This window comes from Mycteria americana, chromosome 6 (assembly GCF_035582795.1).
Source record: "Mycteria americana isolate JAX WOST 10 ecotype Jacksonville Zoo and Gardens chromosome 6, USCA_MyAme_1.0, whole genome shotgun sequence".
Classification (NCBI taxonomy): Eukaryota; Metazoa; Chordata; class Aves; order Ciconiiformes; family Ciconiidae; genus Mycteria; species Mycteria americana.
This window is the reverse complement of record NC_134370.1, coordinates 62398035-62424966: the sequence shown is the minus strand read 5'-3', so window position 1 is coordinate 62424966 and position 26932 is coordinate 62398035. Positions and strand designations below refer to the sequence as shown.

Sequence of the window (26932 nt, the reverse complement as noted above, 5' to 3'; positions counted from 1 at the left end):
GCAGCATTGTTGTGTTTGCATTTCAGAGTGTTTGCTTTTTTTTTTTTCCTGATGTTTACTTCAAGCATCGCACTCTGAGGGCTTATAAAGAGGATTAAGTGGTGAGGAGGTCTCGCAGAGTTAGGAGGAATTAATCAAGCGGTAATCAGAAAGGAAATTAATCTGAAGAGTTAATTAATCAGCCAAGGCAGGGAGACTGCAGCCAGTCGTCCCTATCACACCTTCCAGGTTGCTATTTCATGCACCGGCACAGCACAGGGAAGGGAGAAGGCAGTCCGGGGGGGGGGGGGGGGGGGGGGGGGGGGGATGCCCAGCCACCCCTCCACACTTTCTGACAAGACAGCAGAATCCCAACAAGTCCAGGAGGTTTCCATACCCCCATCCCACCACACAGGGACCTCGGTGAGGACCCAAGCACCACAGGGCAAGCACTCATCGTCTGCCCCCCTCAGCCCAGCTCAAAAGTTTCTAAAGGCCAAGGCATCCATTTCAAAGACTCTTCCATGCTCCTCTTACCTCTTTCCTTTGGAAAAGGGATCTAGATAGGTAGCCCACAGGTTTTTGATTGCTTATTTGATTCTATACACCCCATGTGCTCCTTCCAGCATCCTAAATAGTCTTTTTACTTCTCCATTGTTCAACTCTTCTAAATATGCACCGCTGGGGATCACTTCCCCTTCACTCTGGTCTAGCTGCATTTTATATATTTAGCTTTTCTTTTTCTTAATCTTTTCTTACAATACATTCCCTGCAGAACCTTAATCATTTTAGTTGCTCTTCTCTGAATTCCTTCCAAAAGGCAGAACGTTTTGCAAATTTGCTCTCATCCCTTCCGGACTGCATTTTGACTAATGCCTATTTCCCTTGGGATAAGACATACCCCAGGCAGGCTGCCTAATCGGGGATGCTCAACCTTCATTACAGCCTGAAGCACTTGCGGGAAGAAAACTCCCCAATTCACAGGGGCTGCAACACAACACATCTTTGAACTTACAAAACCTAGACCAGTTTGCAAAGACATCTGAAATCTCATTAACTTCACCGTCATTATTATTATTATTAGACTCTTTTTATGCACACAGTAGACATTTTAATTGCCTGAACGTGGAGAGCAGCTTCTATTGTGTGTTTTATAGACCGCAAGCAAAGATTCATTTCTATGTCCTGCCTTCCATCTGCCTCCAGGGAGGTGCAGCCGGTCCAGAGACGAGCCCAGGCTGCGAGGGGTTATCCAGCAGCCCCAAACCAGCTCCTTCAAAGCCCCTTCTTCAGAGGGCAGCAGGGCCCGTGCCTCCACGTGGTCACCCCGTGATCATTGAGAGGTGCTTATTGGGGCTGCTGCCTTCTGTGAGATGATAGCTCAAACCCAAGCCAGCTCAGACCAGGCAGGTTGCGTTATCCCAGAAAACAACGGTGTCTTCCCCCAGCATCAGCAGCCCAGGTACATGCCATGGTGATTAAGGAAACAGCAGACAGACCAAGATTCGTCTCGCTGAACCAGGACCACCTCTGCAATTAAGGGGGAGGAAGACAACTCCATTTGCCATGTCTCGGCAGTGCAGGCAAAATGACCTGCATGGTGTAGGTGGTACCATTGCCCGAGGATTCGGGACATGAAGGAAGCATGCATTGCAATAGACCGTCAGCATTAAACATCATATTAGATACACAACCTTCTCCCATCCAAACTGTGTCAAAATAAAAGGAAAAAAGCTGCATTTCACAAGAAAGGACCTGGGGAGCTGAGAGCTGGCCAGGGGGGTTGTGGTATGCAGAGGTGATGAACAACTGGAGAGAAACCAGCTGCAGCGAGGATGCTGGGTGGGGGCTAGCTGGCCACTCTCGAGCAATGTTCTCCATGAGCAGAAGGTGCCATAAAGCAGCTACATCCGCCTCAAAGGAAACCACATCCACTCCACAGCTTCAGTAGCCATGTAAGCCATTAAAGCTTTCATTCTCATTGTCATCCCATTCCCTTCACACTAGTTTTATTTCCAAGGAATACTGGGAAGGGCTGCCTTCTCTCCTTGAGCAAATGCCACCCTCACACAGAAAGCTCCCACATCACCCAAGGCTGTCCCTCCCCCTAAACCATGAACTTGTCTCTTTTTCCTTTTGATACATAAAGGCTATTTGCACACATCCTCTAGAAAGAAAAGTGACCTCGGAAAAAAGGTGAAAAGGCAAAAAACCTACTCCTATTGCCTAAAACAAAGCTAAGCTCTGCAGAGTCCAGAGGGAATGGTGAGCTCCCACCGACACACACGCATTTCTGGACATCCTGACCCAGAGAAGCAGCTCCCCATGGATGCTTTTGTACACAGAAAACCCTGCTCTTCACCCACCCCCACACACACTGCCTGTCTGTAAACTGCTGGATCCATTTCATTATAACTCACTTCTACTGTGACTGCCAATTATAAAAAAATTGATTTTAATAATTTATAGCCTGCCCAGCATCACAGCACTCTGACCACCAACAGGTATCCAAAATGCTGGTTCTGATCTGGAAATCTCTCCATTCAGAGCCAGGGCCTCGGATACCTCAGCAATCAATGAGTCTCGCTGTGGTACCCCAAGAGCCGAGATAAAAGAGATGTTGCTGCTCTTCTCCGCACTAATAATGCCACAAAGAGGGCACATTAGCAGACAGCAGCTCCTTCCTTTGAAATCTCCCTCCCCTCCTGGCTCCAACAGAGACTAAGGAGTGAAGACTTAGTCCCTGGGGGGGGTTGCCACTGTGTACTGACTTTTAGGGGTGCAATGCTTTTTATTTTGGCTTTTCAGGTGGCAGTTCAAAGGAGAAGGCATTAACCCCTTGCACAGCATCTGGACCCACTGCAGGAGGATCCCACAGCATCACATCCCTGGGTCACACAGAGCTGGAGCTGAACAGATAAAACACTCCAGGATAAACTGAAAGAATAAACACCATGCACATACACACAAATATGTAAGCATGGATATAAATATATGCAGATAAACGCACACCATCTCAGATGATGCTATCAAATGCAATACTTCCCAAATCCTTGCAGAGCAGCAGACCATCTCCAAGGTCATATTAGCATGGAAGTAATGTAATCCCATTACCCAGACTCCTTCTCCCTCTGTTAGTTTCTATGGTGGTGTTTGCTCTTTTAATTTTAAACACCAGCCGTGTATCTTGTGGACCAGCCTGGGACTGCTTTGCTCAAGTGGCAGTAAACACATGGCTTAATTCACTCATTCTCCAGGAAAAAAAAAGGGAAAAAAAAAAAAGCTTTTCCTGCATGAAATACATGCATCCGCCAGCATGATGATCGATGCAGGGCGTGCTGAAAGCTGCCGTAACTAACTCAGGCTTGGGGAAAAAACGGAGCACGCAGGGCAGTAAGCAGAAAATCCGTACATACTGCTCTTGTCGGGAGAAAAATATCCAAGTGGCACGTAACTCAGCTGTGAACAACCCACCGCGTGAGCATCCCCGGTGCCGTGATGCAGCTCAGTGCTTGTACTAAAGGGTATTTGCTAATTCCCCAGGCGAGGGACAGGGTCATTAAGAGGAAAGCTGCACCGAGTGCTTAACACCAGGGAGGAAGCAGGGAGGGAGGGCGAAGCAGCCAGCAAAGCAAGCTCCCGAGACAGAGGGTGGAGGATAGCACAGGCAGAGGCCACCACAGCCACTCTGCCCCACGGCCAGCAATACTGGTCTACACAAGCCCTCTGCCAGCTTCTCCAGGGAGTTCGTCCTTCGGAGCAGAGAAATCTTTAGAGAGTTGGGCCCTCGGGGTCACGTTTTGGAAATCTGGCTCCACTTCTCCAGTCCAAGCCCTGAATCCCCTCCACGCTGGACACCATCCTCCTCCACTCTCCCAAAACTTTCCTAACCACTCTAAATCTTCCTAAGGCTGTTGCTCTTTGTCTATTCACCTTCTGAAAACATCTCTGATTTCCCTTTTTTTCCTTTTCCTGCCTGCAGAAGTCTGTGATAATGTATCCTCCTTCACACCTCATCTCTTCTGGCTGACACACTAACAAAAAAATTTAATGATAACAAAAAAGTTTAATAACAACAACTCCAACAAAGAGCACAGTGAAAGAGTGCAGGAAGCACTTCTCATTGGCAGATGCCAGAGAGATCTGCCAAGAACATGCATCTCAAAAGACACTGAGCATATGCTTAGACTTTTCCCAAAACCTACACGTGCCACTCTGTGGCAAGCCCATGCTGAACAAAGGCCATGAAGGTGGTCAATGCGTACACCCACTCTTCGAGGAAGATGCTCAGGACGGCATTTCAGGATGCTTTTACCCTAAGTATGCTTTCATCTTTGGGTCTCCCAGCCTTTAACCAAGTCTGATGGATGTCCCCAAGGCTCACTCTGCAGTCAGTGGTGAGAGAGACACAGCTTCAAATGCTTCTGCATCTGCCTAATGAGGAACCTGCCACTCCTGGATGGCTGTGGAGGGTGTCTGCAGTGATTAGTCTCATTAAGCCTCTGCAAAAGCTACTCCAACATCAAACTGATGAACTATCCGAGGCAGACTTGTTAGCAGAGGGTAAATGAAAATCCAGCCTTGGTATTTTAACAGTCTACAAGGCGTCATTTCTGCTTGGATGGCCCTTAACCCTTGCACACTCTGGATGGCTCATTTGTCTGCCGGTCACAGCAGGGAGCCCATCTCTGTCCCTGAGCCTGTCTCTGTCCCGGTCTTCTCATCAAGACCATACAAACTTACCTGTTCTGAGTTACTGTGAGTAAAGCCCTTTTTCCCTAGTTAATGAAACATTTTCTTAAGTACCATCCCCTGCTCCCATCATACATACCTCAGCACTCATTAGACATTAAACCCAGGATTGGAGAAGGATGTTAGAGGAATTTCAGTAGGATTTGTCTATTAATTCACTTCACTACTTTTTAAATTCCCATGTTTAGAAAAATGCTGGCACGCATGTCCTTCTCAACAGGTAGCCACGAATGAAATTATCCACCAGCTGCTTATTCAGTAAAGCTCAGCTGATCTGGTAGGAGAAGCACCCCCAAAAAAGTACTGCCAAGACAGCGGGGCCTGGAGCTGCTGGCACAGCTGGTGAAGGCTGGAGCAGAGGTGCATCACCAGGTCCTCACTCCTCCAGAAGTGTGCACGCAGCATCCCCCCGCCACCTCCCAGCCCACATTTCCCATGTCTGCGGCACAAAGAAAGGCACAACCACAGCAAAAGCCTAATCTGTGCACTTGTGATGCGCCCCAGAAACAGGGATAAACTACCTCAAACAGATAAGGACTGCTCATTTCTTTATCCTCTAGGAGCCAATATTTACCAGAAACATTTTCCTCTGCCTACGACTTCTAGAAGATTACATCTTGATATCCTGAAGACTTTCTTTGGTATCATGACGTGTTTGACCCCCTGTGCCTCAACGCCTGCAGCACAAGACATGAACGCAGGCAACGCTGCCTGCAGTGCTCCTGCTTGCTCAGAACACAAGCATATGCACACCTATTTCCAGGCTCAGGACTGATGAGTTAAAATTCAAATCTTCAGCCCTGTAGTAATTCAGGAAGGTGCTGAGATAATTTCCTTGAACCTGACCTGAGCGTGATGGAGAAACATGAGGTTAATAACTGCAGGCTGCCACACAGTTCCCCCTGCTCTGCACTAGCATAGGACGGCCTTTGGCTCCGGAGAGATGGGTTTGTGTATTTCGCTTTGGTTTTATTGCTACCTGACGGAGACAGTTGTATGCACCTTCTCAATAATTTAAACTGACAGAGCTGTGCTGGACTCTGTATCAACCAAACCTCTTTGTCAAGGCAACATCCTTCAGTAGAAAGTCTGAAGGTCTGCAGTATGTTCAGTGGAGCCACATCCATAGGTCGCACATCTCCCATAGCTACTGTCCTTAGAATCATAGAATCATTAAGGTTGGAAAAGACCTTTAAGATAATCTAGTCAAACTGTCAACCCAACAACTTCATGCATACTAAACCATGTCCTGAAGTGCCACATCTACACGTTTTCTGAACTCCTCCAGGGATGGTGAGTCCACCACCTCTCTGGGCAGCCTGTTCCAATGCCTGACCACCCTTTCAGTAAAGAAATTTTTCCTAATATCCAATGTAAACCTCTCCTGATGCAACTTGAGGCCATTTCCTCTTGTCCTATGGCTTGTTACTTGGGAGAAGAGACCGACCCCCACCTCTCTACAACCTCCTTTCAGGTAGCTGTAGAGAGCGATAAGGTCTCCCCTGAGCCTCCTTTTCTCCAGGCTAAACAACCCCAGCTCCCTCAGCCGCTCCTCATCAGACTTGTGCTCCAGACCCTTCACCAGCTTCGTTGCCCTTCTCTGGACACGCTCCAGCACCTCAGTGTCTCTCTTGTACCGAGGGGCCCAAAACTGAACACAGTATTCGAGGTGCGGCCTCACCAGTGCTGAGTACAGGGGCACGATCACTGCCCTAGTCCTGCTGGCCACACTATTTCTGATACAAGCCAGGATGCTATTGGCCTTCTTGGCTACCTGAGCACACTGCTGGCTCATGTTCAGCTGGATGTCAACCAGCACCCCCAGGTCTTTTTCCAGCAGGCAGCTTTCCAGCCACTCTTCCCCAAGCCTGTAGCGTTGCATGGGGTTGTTGTGACCCAAGTGCAGGACCCAGCACTTGGCCTTGTTGAACCTCATACAGCTGGCCTCAGCCCATCGATCCAGCCTGTCCAGGTCCCTCTGCAGAGCCTGCCTACCCTCGAGCAGATCAACACTCCCGCCCAACTTGGTGTCATCTGCAAACTTACTGAGGGTGCACTCGATCCCCTCGTCCAGATCATTGATAAAGATATTAAACAAGACTGGCCCCAAAACTGAGCCCTGGGGAACACCACTTGTGACTGGCCGCCAACTGGATTGAATTCCGTTCCACCACAACTCTCTGGGCCCGGCCATCCAGCCAGTTTTTTACCCAGTGACGAGTACACCTGCCTAAGCCATGAGCAGCCAGTTTCTCCAGGAGAATGCTGTGGGAAATGGTGTCAAAGGCTTTACTAAAGTCCAGGTAGATAATATCTACAGCCTTTCCCTCATCCACTAGGCGGGTCACCTGGTCATAGAAGGAGATCAGGTTGGTCAAGCAGGACCTGCCTTTCATGAACCCACGCTGGCTGGGCCTGATCCCCTGGTTGGCCTGCACGTGCCTGTTGAGCACACTCAAGATGAACCGCTCCATAATTTTCCCCAGGACCGAGGTCAGGCTGACAGGCCTGTAGTTCCCCAGATCCTCCTTCTGGCCCTTCTTGTAGATGGGCGTCACACTGGCAAGCCTCCAGTCGTCTGGGACCGCCCCTGTTAACCAGGACTGCTGATCAATGATGGAGAGTGGCTTAGCAAGCTCCTCCACCAGCTCCCTCAGTACTCTCGGGTGGATCCCATCCGGCCCCATAGACTTGCAAGTGTCCAGGCGGCATAGCAGGTCGTTAACTGCTTCCTCCTGGATTATGGGGGGGGGGGGGGTATTCTGCTCTCCTCCCTGTCTTCCTGCTCAGGGGGCTGAATACCTTACCAGACAAATAAAAGAAATCAAGATTCAGTCACCAACTTTCCATCTCCCACACCACTAACCAAAATGGGAAACGCTCGCTGTTGCCTCCTCCTTCCAGCCTCCACCTGCCTTCCCCATTCACACCCCAAAAAAAGACGCAATCACTGCCTTCCCTCCCTCTCCACTGCTCAAGATACGCCAGCACACTTAGGAAATCATTAGCACAAATTCCAGCCAAGATTATTTATCCTTAAAGAGCCTACCCGACAGCAAATCTCCCTCCAGCCGCTCCCGGGCTCCGCAGCTCAGTGCAGATAAATAGGCACTTACCACCAGCTACTAACAACTTCATAAAGCATCTTCCTACCTTTATTCCCCCGCGATGCCGGCACGCACGTGCACACACATGCTTGCGCTCCACACACACAAGGCACTTGGAGAGAGGAGTTTCCCTCTTCCCTACCTGCTCTGGTAAGGGCAACACGAAGCATAAGTCTATCAAGTAAGCGGCTGGACTGCTGCATCGCGTCTCCTTCATGCTTCTACATCCTCATTTCTTCTCATCTTCCAACTGCAAACTTCACAATGCCTTTGCACGTTGTAAAGCGCCATGCGGTCCAAAACACACTGTAGATACTGATGGTGCATCGGCCATAAATGTGTATTTATGTTATTAGTGATGGTGCGGGGGTAATGGTTTTAAACTAAAGGACAGTAGATATTCAGACTAGATATAAGGAAGAAATTTTTCATGATGAGGGTGGTGAAGCACTAGAAGGGGTTGCCCAGAGAGGTGGTAGATGCCCCATCCCTAGAAACTTTCAAGGTCAGGTTGGACGGGGCTCTGAGCAACCTGATCTAGTTGACGTTGTCCCTGCTCATTGCAGGGGGGTTGGACTAGATGGCCTTTAATGGTCCCTTCCAACCCAAACCATTCTAGGATTCTATGATAAAGTTTTCAGAAGACACACGTGCCATAGAAGAGAGCTTGGAGATCGTGAAGCATGCGGGGCTTTGTATGTACATGCCAGCTTAGCACTGATATCTGAAAGTAAAATACTTGGAAATGGCTCCTGAGAAAAGCCCTCACGTGCTGGGTTCAAGACTGAAGGGTTCTCTGCTAAGAATGGAGGATGTTAAAGGACCTGTAAGTTATCACAAATTTGCACAAAAGCCTGATGGCTTTGAGAACCACACATGGGTAAAAAAAAAAAAAAAAAAAAAAAAATCAAAAATCTAAGGGTAAAGCCCGATGCAGGGAAAATGTATAGATATTTGCCACTGGTTGGAAATCAGGATTTATCCTCAAGGCACAGTTTCAGGCAGCACACTGCCTCCCTGCCTGCATCCAGAAGGGCTTCAAAAGGCCAGTATCAAAGCGGGTTCCTGCACCACGGGTCAGCAGAGCAAACAGGAATTTGAACTAAGGTACCTTTTGCAAAAAGAGAGCTTACAGAGTTTTCTGCAAACTGTCTAGTAGCAGGTAAATAAATGCCAGTTTTGGTCTCATCCAAATAATTAAGAAAAATAAAAGAGAGGCATCTGGCAGGCATTCAAAGGCCCAGTAGCACATGTTAGTAAAAGACTCAATCAACAAAATTCAATAGCACTTCTCCTCTTTTAACAAAAAAGCAGAACCTCATTCCTTTTTGGCCAATTAACAAAAAGCCTGTCCATATGACTGGTCCCAAAACCACCAGCTGAAACCCCAGCAAAGCTCTGGCAGGAGCGAACCCGAGTGAGACGTCCTTTGCTGAAGCACCCCTAAACCCTATGCAGATTTTATCTTCTCTGTTGGGATGCATTTAAGAGGAAGTAACTTTCTTTGGTGTGACCTGATCGCAGCGAGTTCAGCAGAACTTAAATCAATGCCTTTACCTATACATATCAAAAGATATGAAGGTACCCTGCTTTAACCTTACAACTTCAGTTTTAATATGCCAGGGTGGAATACATGTGCTTTGCTGATGAGGGGTTTTGGCACATGCTGACATCCTATTAACTCTGATATCATGTTAATAGACAGTAGCAGCCAAGAAGCATTACTTGAAATCTTTAAGCAGAGAGAATAAGCCCAAATCACTCCTAAATACACCCGTAGCATAATAAGCTTAGATAGAAAAGAAACATAGCAAAGACCATCTCTTTTGTTATTAAGAACTAAATAACAATGTAAAAAGGGGGAGAAAAATCTAAAATCCAGCTGTCCTGCAGCAGCAGAGTGGAAGGGGATTTCTGCAGACACCCAGAAGTTAAATCAGTCTGTATCTAAATTTCCATCATGACACTTTAGATGAAGGGAGATTGAGAACAAACAGGAGATAGAAGAATTAATACTCTTTATAAAAAAAGTTGAGAGAAAGAGAAAATTAAATAATGGTCAAAACAGCTAAGCAAAGTCCTACTGGAAAATTCAGCAATATTTCCTCTCTGGGTCCCACATGCCAAGGGGACAGACCTGCAGCAGTCTATAGCAGAATAGTCAGCAAAAGCACTTAGCAGCCCAAAAGGCATGAAGTCTCATTACCAGATGCTGCTACCAATTTAATTCCGAGCAGAGAAACTTGTCAAGAAGGCAGACGTACTGTAAATCTGTAAAGACATTTTCCTTTATATACACACATATGCACACAACTTGCATTTGCTCTCCTGGCTGATGTGCAGAAGAAATTAATAAGCTTAACTTTAAATTTATAGTAAGAAATCAAATGAAATATTAAGAAAAAAATTATTTAAGAGCCTAAATGATAGCAGAATCGAGAGGATGAAGCAGTTGGTCTATAAAAACAAATCACGCTGAAATACCTTCAATGCCTTATTTTCCCCTGCTTGAATTACAAAATTAGACAATGAAGGCTGTAATATATTTGGACTTAGTAAAATATTTGATAGTGTCTCAGAAAAAACTTCATTGAAAAATTAATTCAAACTGGCTTGGATATGAGCACCGTCATACAACAGTGTTAATAACAACAGTAAATTTGATTTATGTGGCTCTTACCTGCTAGTGCTGGTCTGGATGGCACAAACATGGCAAAGCTTTAAGCCAGAAAGGCTTGCCACGGGGACTGGTGTTAAGGCTGGGTTTATTTAACATCTTTATTAATTATTTGGAAATTAAACAAACCCACTGAATTATCTAAGCTGTTGACATGTGTCTGTTTAAGGGGCAGGAAGGGACTGTAATAATTTCAAAAGCCACCACTGATATGGTGGCTCAATGACTGAGCAGAGCTGGTTCCTTCTCACCAGCTCCACGACCTTCTCATACATCAAGCTGCACCGAAGGCATAAAGTCACACAGGCAGCGCGTCTCTTGGCCAGCAAACATGGGCAGAAGTAAGAAAACCAAGATGCAAACTTCAAAAACATTGAAGAAAAACAAGTTTTGGAGATAAATCACAAATTTAGTGGGAGGCAGAAACCTGGAAAACCGTTAATGTCCAAATGGGCTGGTGGTGACAGCAGGCTGCAAATGGGTTATGAGCCTGTGAGGGAGCAGGACCGTGCCCTGCACAGGGAGGAGACGTCCCCAGCAAGCCCTGGGGAACCAAACCTGGGGTAACCCCCCAACCCTGCTGGGCACAGGGCCAGAAGCCTCCCGCACGCCAAGAAAACTCAGAGAAGGGCAAGAACAACAAAAAAAATACAATTACAATGCTGGAAGGACTGAGCTGGGATGAAAGAGGGTTTGCATCCGCACCATTGCTTAGCGCTGCGGGAAGAGCCAGCTGCAACAACCCCAGGGACAAGCAGCGATGCTGAAGCCAGGAGGGATGGAGTGTAAAAGCACGTAATGAATTAACTTAAATAAACAGAGACTGAGTAGTTCTCCGGCAGCAAACTGCCCTGCCCCTGGGTCTGACCACAGAGCACCTTTGGTGAGCAGCACAGAGCAGCACAGGGGACCCTGCACATCACACATCCTCCTAACAGCTCTCAGCAGCTGGTTCCCCAGCGTTACACCCCACAGTGGAAGGGGTGCCTGCCCTGCCACGCCAGAGCCCCCTCACCGGCTACTCAGCCCTGCTGCAGCATCCCACTACTGTGGGCACAGGGATGAGCATGGGCATTTACCCAAAACCCAAACGAAAAAAAGTCAGAGAAATTGATTAAGAAATCCATAAGAATAAATATTGATCCTAGACCACTGCTACCTTAAAATTATGGGGGGTTTCTTTCCTTTTTGTAATATCAGACATCCCTCCATCCCTCCATAAAAAATACATCAGAGCTTAATAGGTAAGACCATGCTAATTATTACCCCAAACATCAGTCAGAAAAAGAGCACATCGTTGCTATGAGCACTTTGGATGAAGACATGCTTTGCTTATTCGCACAGACCATGCACCTGCTGATTGTGGGGAAACTCCGGTTCTGTTTTCCTCTTCCCAAAGCAGGACTGAAGCTGGAGCCCGGTGGAAGCACTGCAGCCCCTGGGCCAGATCCAGGAGCATCCCTGGATGCCATGAGAGGGTGCAGAGGGGCTCACGAGCAAGAGGCGAGCAGACCCGGCCGGCAGCTCCCACAGAGCCCTGCAGCCTGGGAGGAGAAGAGGCAGAAATCAGCCCATCAGGACGCGGCTCCACATCCACAATCCGCATCTCTGCGCTGCATGGCGAGAAACGTGTATCAGCCCAAGGGCAGCAGCAGCTTTACCTGCCTCCCCAAGCGCCGGCTCCACTTAGTGTAATGATTATTAAGCCCTGTCAGCAGATATGAAACCAATGGACACAGATCCACAGGCAAGCGCTTCGAAAGCCGCCAAGACACCCCTGCTCACAGGTTTTCGTTATCCATCCGGAAAATTGCGGATGTCACAAGAGCTTTTAGGGCATCAAGATGAAATCGTCCTGTCAGCAACAAAAGGGCCAGTTCTCCCCTGCCCCGATCCCAGCAGCTGTCTCAGCACCACAGGCTTCTGCACGAGCGGCTGGTGTTGCGTCAGGACACCGATGCCACCGGGGAGCCTCGCCGGCCCGCTACCCGCCCTGGAGCTACCGCAGCACCGGCATCTCAGCCCATGCCACGTGAATCTTACTCTGAAGGAAAAACAGGGTGAAGGAAAACAATATTTTTCCCTTCACACTAATTCACAGCCTCTTGTCTGGCTCTTGACTGCGTTAGGCTGGGAAGAACTTGCTGTTTGCTGGAGAGGACGAAGCATGCCCTTGGACACAGAGAAGACAGAGATGCAGGTTCACTGGCACCAGCTCCTCCTATAGCTGCTTCAGGTGGAATGAGAAGCAAGCCAAAGAGTTTTTAATCCAAAATCCAAGCAGACTCATCCATTTTCTCTGTCATAAATGTATGGTTTTTCACACTCTGCGGTTTTTGAAGCTGCTGCACCGCTTTGGCTTGGGTGTCATCAAAGGCAGATGTGGCAAAACCACATTACCAAAGGTCATGCTTCTCAACAGGGATCTGATTAAAAATAGCTTTTTCCTTTTCTGCAGGGAAAACCCTTTGCTGGTCACAAAGTGAGGTCTTTCAGCAAGATCAGAGGCTATTCAGCAAAGCCACAAAACCACTCCAACACCAGGGTGCATAGAATGCTGGGCTGCAGCGTAAGGGTCCTGATGTTAAACAGCCCCTTCCAGAAGAGGCTGGTAACTCCTGCAGATGCTGGGCTGTGGTGAAGGCAGCGAAGAAAAACTTTTCTGCAGCTAGCAGGCTCCAGCAGATACAGGGAGCAAAGAGGCTGCGAGACACAGAAGATGACCATGAGCACCAGCTCCACACTCTTCTCATGCTGCAAGCCTGAGAGCAGAGGGAGACCCTGCAATAGGGCCTGAGTGAGGAGCAGAGCGCGTTGAAGGCTGATGACTGGGCTGGGGTGAGTTTTCATGGGTGCATTGAGCATCATTCACAGCATGGATCCAGTCTACTTGGTGCCCCTCCATGCACCCTGATGGCAGCAGTGCCTCATACACAGAACTCAACGGGAGACCTGTGGCCAGTTGACGTGGCCAAAAGCAATGAGATCTCCTGGGTCCCTTTCCTGAATCACAAGCCAGGTTCAGGGTAAAAGAGCATCCTATCCTCTGTCCTCCTTCATTATCCAGGGCCATGGCACCAACTGAAGACCACTCTCCCAAATAGAAACTGTATTATAACCCTGCCCTTCAGACACAAAATATGGGAATCCAAATGTGATTTATTCCTACTGTGCACAGCATACTACCAAAGCAGCTGCCTTGTGTGCAGGCATTATGTTCTGGTCCATTGATTTTTAATAGCACAGTTGTAGATCGAAATGAGATGCCTGAGCATCACATGGGGTTCTGCACCGCTCCCACCTTCATCAACAGACGCTAAATACTGGTGTTGATGGCAGAGTTTCTTGGGGCTGTCCAGAACACAGGCAGACTCATTATTACACCACAAGAAATAGAAGTTGGAGATGGAACAAGCCCATTAGATCATCAGATGCTTCAGTGCTCTCTACAATTTGCTTCCTCGGTGCTTTCGCCAGTCGAAGCTTGAACAGCCCAAGTGATAGTCCCTGTCCATTACCTTGGGTGGTTATTCCATTGCCTCCAAATTTCTAGGCACTCCTTCAAGCATGTTCAGCCCAGGTTCAAAACCAAGCAGCACCATTCTCTTCCTTTTCTACATTTGCCGTCACAGCTTCTCTGGTCAATCCCGCTGTTTAAATAACAGTTACCCCTCCCTTGACCAAGAGCGAAGCTCTTCTGCTGCAGGGTTTAAGGACAGAGTGACAGATCTCAACAGCCCTGGCTAAACACCACATAAACGAACGACCATCCTACAGCAAGTCACGAGGAGGAAGAGGTGATGAACTCGTCAGGGACATCCTCCCAGAGGACCATTTATCAGCATTAACAGCAGCAAAATCTTTTTCAAAGAATAATTGGATAACTGCAGTACAGACAAACTACAATTAAAATATTAATTAAAGCCTTTTTCTTCCTCCCACACTGCCCTGCACCTTATTAAAGCCACATCAAAGTTGACACTTAGTGGTCTGGTTGTTGGCTGCCTTCAGAGAGGCACAGGAGAGCGCACAGGACGCAAGGCTTGTGGAGATGATCTCTCTTCATCAGGTTAGTTCTATTGGTTAAAAAGATAGCCTGTCTTGCTGCTGTACGTGGTACCTGTTCTGGGGATAAATAGAATTCTTCTGGCTCTGTGCTCTCAATCCAGCATCTTTCCCTAAAGCAAAGCCACGTGAAGACAGATGGACAGACACTATCAGGCCAAGCAGCAAACACAGGTTGGAGCCACGGAGGCAAGGAGCGGGCAGGCAGGAGCATCACTGCCACGGAGAGAGGCCCCCTGAGGGTTAGCACCTTCTGCAAGGTCCCTGGGGGAGGCTGCTCAGGTGACTGAGCCTGGGCTATATCACAATGTGGAAAAGATGTATGCAAGCAGCTGGATGAGGAATTGGCACAACTCGGTTGCTCCTGAATGGCAAGTGGATGAAGGACATCTTCCGAACCCTGCAGTGTGAGGGAAGCAGCCATGGCTCATTCTCATCCTCTCCCTCCTCAAGCTTCTGCCAACCACAGACGCAAAGGCAGAAGCAAGCACGGTGCCACAAGCAGCAGGGTCCCCAGCGCTGCCACTCGTTAATGCTTTGCTGGTGGAAAAGCCAATGCTCTGAGCCTGGAAAAGGGACAGCTTCAAAAAAAATGATTTAAAAAAAGTCAACATCTTTCCACCACCTCGGCTGGGAGTTCACATCATGTCGAATCACAGGTAAGATGAGGGTCACTCGCGCAGCTTTTGACATTGCAATGTGAGAACCGCTTGTGAAAGTCAGCAGTGAGACACCTGCTCATGCAGAACTGCCCTGGGCAAATGCCAGCCCTGCCATGGGGCTCCTTTGCGGCAAGTGCTGCACCCAGGCTCCAGCACCCGGATGGCGACCAGAGCAAATGCATGCACCCGTGAGCAAGGGAGGTCACACACGGGGAGGAAGAGCCTGCAGCAACATGGTGTGAAGGAGGCCTGGGGTTTCTCAGGTCACCTGAAAAGTACTGATCTGACTTTTTTTTTTTAACTGCTTTTAGTAGTTGCCTAAAATAGACACTTTGGTTTTGTAAAAGCAACTGGAATAGGTAATGGCTGGTCAGTGCACTTTACATTGCCTTTATAAATAACCTCTTAATACTTGTGGGAGTGGGAAAATGTTTTATTTCTACATCTAAATAAATCCTGATCTTCTGCTAACCATTTCTCCTGCAGGGTCATTTGATGCATCTCTCCAGCCCCCCTGGAGGCATCTCTCCAGCCAAGGGTGGCTCCTTGCTCCTTCAGGCAGCAACAAGTGACAGCACCACCCCATCTTTCAAAGCCTTCACTGGACTAACATCACCTGGGACTGAAGGAGAAGGGGGGTCAGCATTAACTGCTGGCGTGAGAGCGGATCTGCCTTCACAGAGCGGAGACACAGAAGCGGGTGCCTTGTCACAGCACCCTGAGGGAGAGGTGGGATCCCTCAAAGGTTTGCCAAGGAGCCCAGGGCTGCATAGCAGCTTTCCCTTGCTGCCATTGCACCAGTTACGGACTGCATGCTCAGTAGAAGGTGAGGCACTTAACAGTTTGAAGAGCTTTATGCTTTATCACCTTGAAGGCACTAAATAAATAAATAAATAGCACAGCTTGCACTTCAGCAGAGTATAAACAGGCATTTATAGAAAGAAGCCTCAGTGAAACCACATGCCCTTTCAATCCACTTCCCAGGCAAATAAAACCAAGTAATATTGAGCACAGGAATTATACCAAGGGACTTTTCAAACAAACAGAAGGATACCAACAAGGAAAAGCCCCGACCTCCAACAGCCCCATACAGTCACTCTGCCCACGTGTTTCAGGGGGCTCAGCCTCTCGGCACCGCTGAGCTCTGCACATTGCACACCCAGGCTCAAAGAAAGCAACAGCAATCCGTTCCCACTTCCAGTTCGTTAGTATGGCCCACCGTACGTCCCTGAGCCACCGTGGTTAGCCGTGGCTTTTAATGTATGGCTGTTTCTCTCCTGTAGCCGTGCCAGGCTGGCTGATATTACTTTGCTCTCTTTCTTCCTGCTTCTGCTACATGGCAGGCTCCCAGAAGGATGAAATGAAAGGGGCCTGATCACAGATTTCACCTGAGGAACCAACCCTTAAGGTGTAGGCTCTCCAAGCTGCAGCGTATTTTTCATTCCTATACAGCTGCAAACAAATAATCAGGGAAAAACAACCAGTGCATGATTATAGCCAGACTTGGCCAAAGCAACGTGGGTCAGAATTAATTCTCATCTAAAAGGTAGGTCATTGCTCTTGTATATTATTTTTTCCCCCTTTAAAGCTGCAGAGATAATTGCATGATGAAGGAGGAAAGAAAGAAAAAAAAAGAGAGAGAGAGAGAGAAACAAAAAAATAAGAGAGAAACAAAAAAGCAAATCAACAAAAGCAAAAAGCCAGGCACCCGAGATATCTTTGCAGGAGCTGGTCCTCTTGAATCAGAACCCTGGAACTGTTCTGCAATCGACTCAGTGGACAGTTACCATCTGTTTATGGAAAAAAATGTTAATAACCCCCAATCATAATCAAATAGGCAACCACTTTACTTTAAGTACCTATTAACTAATGCTAAATTACAATGGAACAGCTCTGCAAGTACTTCTGACATCCACATGCACATCAGCAGTGCCAGCACTTTGATCAGGGCTATTAGAACAAATACCAAATGAACTGATAGCGATGCGATTCCTCAAACATTACAGAAAGCGTGGGCTGTATTTACTGTTCTTTCATTTGTCCCTCACCTCCTTGTTGTTTCCGCCTATTCAGAAAGAAAATAAGTATATGTGTGTATACAGACGTATGCACCACCCACCACAGCAAACCCCATGAAAGCCTGGAGCCCTGTGTTTTGTTTTTCTGTCCGAGGCCAGGCTTCCATATGGATTCTCCGATGCCCAGAAAGGCTCAAGGCATTTCCATCAGTGGGGCATCACCCGAGTTGTCATCTTCTATTTAGCCCCCCTATTTCCATGCTGCCTGTAAAGGCATGTCTAAGTCCTTCCCCCTTCTCCTCTGGGTGGAACTGGCCAGCAGATACAAAAGCTGCAGCAGAGAAAGGGAAAAACCAGGCAGGCGGAGCTGTACACACGTGCTTGCACGCGTGCAGAGAGGCAGCACGATCACACGCCTTATTTCTTTAGGAAATCAGATTAAAAAGCAATCGACTCTTTGCCAACTGTAACCAAGTCTGAACCATTAGCTGGCACAGTCTCTATCCGAGGAAGAAAACCTCATTCGGAGAATGCAAGTAGTTTTTAATCTCAGAGCCTGGAAAATAGTTCATCTCAGCAAAACTACAAGTGCTCTTGTCTCTGGATTTTCTCTAGCATCTTTCTCTCTGTATCTCTGCAAACTCAACTTTTTTTTTTTTTAAGTTGCGCAGCATCAGGAATACATCACACAAATGCGCATCAGCACACGTTCTTTATCCCTAGGCACTTGCAAAAGTAACAGAAAATAAGCAAAAGGAGCATATATTTCAGCCCATCAACCTAAGCATTTACACGGCCTCCATCGCTGTGCCATCCAAACATTTTGTTAGTCCCAGGACTTTTCTGTGCTGTTATTATTGTTTTATGAAATTTCATTTTTGTTAGTCCCAGGACTTGTGTGTGGCTTTTTTATTATATTATGAAATTTAATTTCCTGTCATCTGCTGGGATTAAACTTTGATGGGAAGACTCGGGTTTACGAGGCTTGCGGTGACAAGCCTGACCCCAGAAGGTGAGGTGTAAAACCCTCCACCTCTGGCAGGCAGTCAGGGAACACAGGACGCCGAGCCCAGAGCCGGAGCAAGCGACGACCGAGCACAGGATGCCGGACTCCTTACTCCCATGCAGTCTATCCCACCCGTAAAACCCACTCCCCTGGGACACAGCAATACACCGAAGTGCCCTGACTCCCAGTTCCTTGCTCTGTTAGATCCCGTTCTTCTTCCCACACTAACACAAGGCTTTAAAAAGCATCTCAGCTCCCCCTCTGGATACATCACCCTTCAGCGAACAGTTGCAGCCCATGTCTGCGACTTCAACGCTCCTCAGTTTTTGCATTCTTCTCCCAGCGGTTTCCCCTCCGCTGCCTCTGTGTTGCCCACATAACACCACGTTTCACAAAAAGGCACTTTGTTTGCCATTTTCCTGCCGCCTCCGCCACCCGAGCTCCGGTGATCCCCCAGCCCTCCCCCCCAACTGCTTCAGCCCACCCCTATCCCCCCCAGCTACAGGAGCCACAGTCGACAGGCGGCCAGAAAGGGGATCTGACCTCCGCCATCCCATGGTAATGAATGCCCTCTCAGAGGGAGCAGGGAAAGGCGAGGGGGATGGCACAGAGCCAGCCTCCACGAGCTCAGCCGAGGGACGCCGAGGAGCCGGGAGCGCAGCGTGTCAGAGCCCCCTTCACAAGGAGCTTTTGTCAATGCCACTGCTCCAGCCTGTCGACGGCGCGCTTGGCAGCGCAGACTTTTCCACCGCTCGGCTGTTGGCTGTAGCAGTAGCTGGGTCATAACCAGAGCAGCGGCTCTGCCAGGACGCTCGTGCAATGCTCCGAGGGTGTGCTACCAGCCAGAAGGGGACGAATGTGGACACACCGTCCTCTCATAGTCCTCCCCCAGCCACGTGCCCCAAGACACAGTGACTTTCTTTTCAGCAAAGGCAGCTGGGATGTTGGACGCTTTGCAGCCCATTGGTCCACTTTTAAGACTGGCGGGTGTCCTGGTTTCAGCTGGGATAGAGTTAATTCTCTTCCTAATAGCTAATATAGTGCTATGTTTTGGATTTAGTATGAGAATAATGTTGATAACACACTGATGTTTTAGTTGTTGCTAAGTAAACTTTACACTAGACAAGGACTTTTCAGCTTCCCGTGCTCTACCAGGTGCACAAGAAGCTCGGAGAGGGCACAGCTGAGATAGTTGATCCAAACTGGCCAAAGGGCTATTCCATACCATATGACGTCATGCTCAGTATAGAAACTGGGGGGAGTTGGCCGGGGAGTAGCAACCGCTGCTCAGGAACTGGCTGGGCGTTGGTCGGCGGGTGGTGAGCGGTTGCATCACTTGTTTTTTTTCCCTGGGTTTTGTTCCTTTCTCACTCTCTTGTTGTTTTCCTTTTCATTACAATTTTTTTTTCTCAATTATTAAACTGTTCTTATTTCAACCCATGAGTTTTCTTACTTTTGCTCTTCTGATTCTCTCCCCCATCCCACCGGCGGGGAGGGTGAGCGAGCAGCTGTGTGGTGCTTAGCTGCTGACTGAAGCTAAACCACTACAGTGGGCAACCCAGCAGGCTGGCCCAGGGGGACTTTCCAGCCCAACATGACATCCAACCTTGTCAGTCCAAGTCCACCTCTCTCTCTCTAGGAGATAAACCATCTGCTTAACACTAGGAGAGGCGGAAGGAAAAAGATGTGCTCAGAGAGACTCACGAGGTGCTTTGGGTAATGTGTCCAACATGAGCACACAATGTTCTGCATCCGTGACAAAAACAACAGGAAAAACCTGCTCCTGCAGGCCTGCCAAGCTGGGATTTCAACAACAAGTGGCAACATATCAGCTGGCGATGAATGGCTCCTGATTCAGGGAATGATGCACTTTCCCAAAAAGACTCAGGGTTTGGATTTTTATCTTAGTAAATTATAACATGCTGGGTGCCATACAGGATGGCTCCTGCCCAAGAATTAACTGATAATGAGGGACCCAGAGGAAAGTGCTGGCTAAAGGAGATTTGGAGATGGTTGCCAGCTGCACTGTCCTGTACAGGGTGTCAGAATAAGGTCGGACCTGTTTGTGAGCCCCTGGAAGAGCAGCTCAGGACCACTCAGTAAAGTGATTTGATGATTTGGACAAGGGCATCACCTCATGAGCAGAAAAACTCCAGGGAGGAGGAAAGCAGCCCGTTAGTGGAGCGAAAGAGGACACACTGGGGAAAGAGACATCAAGCACAAGGTTCAAGGTATCATTGCCAGATTGGGACCAACTGCAACAGCTCAGCTGAGACCCTAAAGCAACCAAAGGAGAGAGCAAGGCTCTAGACTCATGAACCTGCAGAGCAGCAAGGAAGGAGAGTTTAGAAACCACATTTTGGAAAGCGTGCAGGGGACTGTGACATTTCTGGAGGGGGAGAGAAATAAATCAGCTACAGCTGGCAGGGCAGGCCATAGCCAGGGTACCACCAAGCATCCCAGCCACTGCAGGTGAATGGAAGAGTTGCCTTTATGTTGTGGATGAAAGTAGTGAGGTTTGGTAAAGAAGGGAGATACAGGCTAAAGATGCGGAGCCTGGTGGCATGGCAGTTGACAATGGTGCTGTGGCTAAGGAAAAAAAGGGTAGGCAGAAGAGACACTGGGGAAAAGCAGGAGGCTCAGAACAGGTAAGGCCATGTGCTAGGGAGATTGTCCACAGGGCAGGAGGATCTGCAGCCTCCAACAGGGAGCAGAGCTTAGGCAGTACGAGTAGGCTGCCCATGGTGGTGTCTATGACACTTGTGACTTCATTAAAGAGCTATCTCCCTGGTTTTAAAGATGTATTTAATTTCTGTCAAGTCCATCTCTCCAAGCAATGTCATCAACAAAACTTTTAGAAACTCTATGGGGCTGTGGTTTGATATCAGAGTTGGAAGAAATACAGCATGATGATGAGGAAAACAGGCTTTTCTGGCTAAACATTTTTGCCTTCCAAAAACTGCACACACAAGGGCCCATCACAGCAACCCTCTGGTTTCTGGGAATGCAGAATACCAGCTAACGCACTTATCCAAACATCTCTGAACACATACATGCATCTGTTCACCAAGACTGGTTACTCACATAAGGTTCACTCCTCTTTGATTCTTCCATTAGGGTCAGAAGTTACTTTTCCTTTTTATATTTTATCTCTAAGCCCCATCAGTGGCAAATGCCCAAGAACTTCCAAAGTGTTCTGACACATTCCTCCAGAAGGCACTTAACATCATCCCAATTTTACAGATGGGGAAATTAAAGCAGAGACAGAGGTTAAGACAGTTAATTGCCTACGGACACTAAGTGAGTCAGTAGAAGAGCTGGGAATTGATCCCAGGAACCATGTCTTCCATTCTTCTACTCCACCCACCAGTCAGTACACCCTACCAGATGGTTCTTATCATTGGACATATGGACTAAATATTGCTAAGTTGGTGTAGAAGATTTGCTATTTAATTAAATGTCCTGTCTTCCATCTCCATAGGATGCATAGGAGAAACTCCAGCCAGAATCCCATATGGACCCACTCACAAAATGTCTCTGTAAAGCAAACAAAGCCCTAGGCAAGCACAAGAAGCATTCCCAAACCTATCAGCCTGCCCTGCAGTGCAGACCCCAGCAAGGCCAGGAAATAGGCTGCAACTCAGGAACCTTGGAAGAAGCTCATGTTTGTCAAAGTCTGGCTTCAAATGGTGTATGCATGAGCCACCAATTAGGCTGGGAACCACTTTGTCATGTGAAGGCTCTTCCTCCAGCCTTCACTGGGCACCACCAACGCTGCCCAACTGGAGATACCAGCAGAGTCACAAAAAGCAGATGGCACAGAGTCATCTACTTTCTTCTGGCATTAGCTCTATCACATCACAGTGCTGGTGTTGGTAGGACAGAGAGACCAGTTCTGCCCGGCAAACATCAGACGCCTTCTCGCTTTCCAATCACTACCAAGGACACTTGAAATAGCTCCTAAAGTAGTTATTCATGATGCAGAGGAGGAAACCTTCGACAGAGAGGCAGCAGAAAGAGACCTTCCACATTGTTGAAAGGTCAGCGATTGCTTTCCCAGCATGGACCTTACAAAAACTTACAGCAGCATCTCGGTCCCCATTCACAGACAGGCACAGACAGCCTTTCCAACAGAACCCAAACCAATTTCACATCCTTCTGTTCCCACCTCGCACCCTGCACCCTGTGCGATGCAAGAGGAAACCCATGCATCATCAGGTCCGCAAAAAAGATTTCATCCAAGAACATGCTCTCCTGAGTACAACTCCCTCAACGCATGGCTGGAAGGAGCAGGCTCAAAGCTCTTCTGGGCAACCTGTAGATGCAGTTAGGTACTGATAAGGAAAACACATGCATACTTCTGCCCAGCAGAAGCACATACAGGTGAGAACCACCAGCCTGTATATCTCCATTACTGTCTCAACAAACAGAAGAGGGCTGGACAACATTCTCTTTAGAAGGCTTTGCACCAATACTGACAATGTAGGAATAAAACCACAACACCTTTCCATGTGTGCTATAAGAGCCGGGCAATCCTGGAAGGTACCTCCTGCTAGAGGAAGGTGACTGCACGTACCTTTCATCCCAAACTTGGACCGCCGGCCATATTTGTTGATCATAATAAAGAGGACGACCAAGAGGACACAAGCAAAAGCTGCCAGCCCAACTGCTATGGAAACCTGAAAGGAAAAAGCCTTAGAGTCAAGACAGAGGAATTTAGGAGTCTAGATTGGAAATACAGCACCTCCTTGCCCAGTTAACCTTTCTGTAGGCTCATACCATCTGCTGCAGCCCTGTAGATATCAGCTGTGGAAGAAAATACAAGCGAAAGCAAAGGGCTTTGGCACAGCTTGGAAGCATCACAGGCTGTTTGCAGGACTGGGAGGTTTGGGATCTCCCTATCAGTGATGCCGTTCTGGCACCAGTTCTCCCCAGCTTCTCACTCCATACATCTGCAGAGAAGGAGGACCTCTGCTCCAATGTCCGGGCCCTCCTTTCACTGCACCACATCATGAGCCTCCATTTGTGACATCACCACTGAGCCATGATGTCACAACACTAAAGCTATACTAACCTGAGCTGGGAACACACAGGAGCAGCAGAAAATTCTTTAGAAAGAACTCCTCTGTCTCCATCCAAACATCCCTCAGGACAAAGAATGAGGGAAAATAACACACGACAAAAAGAAAACAGAAGAAATTAAGTAGAACTGGTTTTTTTCCCAAAAAAACATTTGGTTTTCCTAAAGCCTCTAATGGTTCCCTATTTATTGTAATTTTAGTAATAAATATTTATACTACAAGACTGTCCGAAGTCCTTCACTGGAACTGTAGTTCCACTGTATCAGTGTGCAAGCAGAGGAAAAAAAAAATCCTTGCCCTAAAGGGTTTACAATCCCAGACTTATTTTAATATTTATGAATATTTATTCCTTCAAGTCTTTGCTTGAGATACTTTTATTGCATTGATGTAAACAACAATTTCTTTGGCTTTTGTCCAATTGTTCTCCTGTTCTGGGTCTTGTGATGCATTTAGACTTTGCTTCCCTTTACAAAACTGTATTCTGCTATAACAGAAAATACATCATTTAACCAAGAAAAAGTAATTTGATTTTGCAACCTTTTTTCCTGCCCTCGATACATTAGCTACGATACTTTTTAATTTTTTATTTTACCTCACTCTATTTTCATCCCCCAGCTTGTTTTCTGTGCTTTATATTTAATAATCAGTGCACATTATTACTCCAGTCTCACTGTTCAAAGCTTTCACCTCAGTTATAGGAGATTTTCAGTTGGATGAGAACTGAAACTGAAATTGAGTTTTGTTCATTCTGTTAACACCTGGTGGGTTTCAGGATCTTAAAACTTTCCCAGAATTAAAGCAATTGTGTAACACGCTAATTTTTTTTTTCCCCAATACTTATACACAAATATTTTTTCTTTTTCTACCTGTATTCTGGAGAAGACAGACAATGTTGAGATCTGATATGCTGTAGGTTTTTTTTCTTTTTCCATTTTTGGCATGCCCTGCAGAGCAGGAGAGAGGGCAAACTGGCATTGACAAAACTGAACCAAGCTAAATATGAGTCCCTCACAGGGCTAAACTTAACAGCTCAATAATAGTATGAAACACACAATTGCCTGTTTGTTTGTTCTCTGGGTGCTACTTTTTTAGAGTGAGAATTTCTGACCCTGCCAGCAGCAACTTCACAGGATGCCTTATTTTCAAAGAGCTTCCTGGTTCCACACTGCAGACCCAAGAGGATCAGATGGTTCGTGTCAGTATTTTACTTGCCTGACACAAGCCACAGAATCCTTCTGATTGCTGTCTTGAGTCATAAAGGAAGAGATTTTCCTTGCAAACATCTCAAAACAGCACAGGAATGTAAATACTTAGTCATCAATAACAAGAAATGCATGCAAAACAGTTCTGTAGAGAAGAGGACAGGACTCACCCCAAAAGTGTCCTCCTCCGGTTTGTGGGTCACAGTGATCGGTGGGGTGGGACTCACTTCATAATCACCAACTGAAACCAAAACACCAAAGACAGAAGATTCAACATGGCTCCCATGGGACTCCCAAGGCACCAGCACATCCCCAGGGGCAGTGCCTGACCTAACGAGATCCAGTTCACCCCTAACAGAGGCTGCCACTTTCATTTTCAGAAGGCACCAAAATCAACCATCAGAGAGTTCCCTGTGGACATCAGCAGAGAAAACACAGACCAGGACAATGCTGATGTCACTCAACGTTATGAATGAGAAACATTTGGGTGCCTGGTGTCCTAGGGTGGGTGGCCTCCACCACTGAGCCATCTCCTAGAGTTTTCAGAAATCTACTGGGCTAAGTAGGGTTAAAACACAAGACTGACTCCAGCAGAACTTGATCCAAAGAAACAGTTACTTGGATTACTTGGATGTTTTTTGGAGAGGTGGAAAGGGGAAAAAAAAAAAAAAAGAAAGAATCTGTTGAGGAAACACTACAGAAGTTGAGTTCTGCTTCTCATCCCAGTCCACACTAGAGACCATGTTGTAAATGGGCCATGACACACAACTGCTTTGGGGACTGTCCAGCCTGCCTCTATTTAAGACCCCTTCTGCTACACCACAACCAAACAGTTAGAGTTTCGGTGATATTTATCTCCAGCCCTGCCATTTAAGACCTCAAAGACTGTCGTTTCCACTATAGGGCCTTCTTCAGGATGTCACTGGAGGGGAATGAGCATCTCCTGGGCTCCAGAGATTGCCCAGCTGATCAAAAGCTCCCCAGCCATCTTGCTCATGCATGGGGATGCCAGGGCTTTGTGCAGCCTCCGCCAACTTGCTTTTGGCTTCCTGAGCCAAAATTTTCCTCCAGGAAGATTCTGTAAGTCACAGAGGGGCAGGGGGAACCACAAAAAAAATACCCACAGTATGCAAAGGGCAAGGAGACACTTACTTGAGACAAAGTTGTCCGTACTCTCTGTGGAAAGGACAAAGAGAGAAACAACACAGTTAGCAGCATAGCAAAGGGAAAGTGGTCTCATTCCCAACCCGCCTCAGACACGCTCCACCACCCCAAAGAGCCCAGGAAACCAAAACATTTCATACGTTGTCCTGTATGGGCAACTGTAACTGGAAATTGCTGCACATGTGCCAGCAGGACACGCTGGAGGTCAGGATGGAGAGCAGAGGGGTAACTGTGTGGGGCTGAAACAGGAGGGGAGGGATGCTACTGCCAAAACAGGGAACAATTAGCAGCACCCTGTATGGACACTTTTGAATGGTCATTAAATGACCCTGCTTTCAGCAGGTGAGCAAAGCTCAAAGGACACACGGGCTCAGCAGGATGGAGGTGGAGGGGAGAGAAGCAGATTTTGCCCAGGGAGAAGGTCCTACAGGGACAAGGTCCAGCTCCCAGGAAGGACAGTCCACCTTGGGGCAGGGGCTTAGAGACCTCCTCTGGGCTCTCTCAATAGCCTACTGAGCCACTCATGAAAGCTAACAGCATCTGAACTGGATGTGGAGGCTGTAGCTGTCCTAGAGCTGCCTCTTGCCCAAGATAGCTGCACCAGTCCCTGCTGTCAGCCACTTGACGGCTCCAGTCTATTCAGTAAAGCTCCTTCAGCTCCGAAGGCGGCCGAGGCCCCTGACAATGAGGTCTAAAGCTCTCGGTGACACTCAGTTTACATAGCATGAGAACAACGCCAGCTTTCAATTCACTCGCCCATGTAAGAAACTGAGCCCGATATTAACTGGAGTTTACACAGCTTTGCTGGCAGAGGGCTCCTGGAAGGACGCTGAAACATTCATGCTGAAGTATGGGTGAGGTTTGCAAGGGAAGCATAAAACAATCCCCGGGTGACAAACATGGCTTTCCAAACCAGGGGAAAAAAACCTGAAAAAATATTTTTGTTTCAAGTCAAGCAGAAGAGTAACTTTCTTTGGCTTTTTCTAGCAAGCGGGGGAGGAGGGGGGGGGGAGAGGAAGAAATACTTATTTGGACACTTTTTTTTTCCTGTTAAATCAGACAGAGTCTAGTTGTAAAACTCTTGCTGCTTCTACATTTTCCCCTTTCAATTTTTCTCTGCTGGACTAAGCAAATTCAACAGAAACCCACAAAAAGTTTTTCCCACTAAACCCTATTTTTCAAAGCATAGAACATAGCCAAGAAATTCCAGCCAGCTTGA

The 26932-nt window shown here is 47.6% G+C and overlaps 1 protein-coding gene across 5 annotated transcripts in view; it reads right to left on the bottom strand.

Annotated features, from left to right (window-relative positions):
* Positions 1-26932, bottom strand: part of NTRK3 (neurotrophic receptor tyrosine kinase 3) — a 221350-nt gene that overhangs the window by 122773 nt on the left and 71645 nt on the right. For 4 of the 5 annotated variants that reach the window (XM_075506228.1, XM_075506227.1, XM_075506230.1 and 1 more), the window contains exons 9-11: positions 25702-25725; positions 24720-24790; positions 22843-22945 (exon numbers count right to left, since the gene is read on the bottom strand). In XM_075506228.1, coding sequence (XP_075362343.1) covers positions 22843-22945; positions 24720-24790; positions 25702-25725 — 198 coding nt within the window. The remainder of the gene's footprint in view (positions 1-22842; positions 22946-24719; positions 24791-25701; positions 25726-26932) is intronic. The other variant, XM_075506229.1, reaches the window with a different exon arrangement.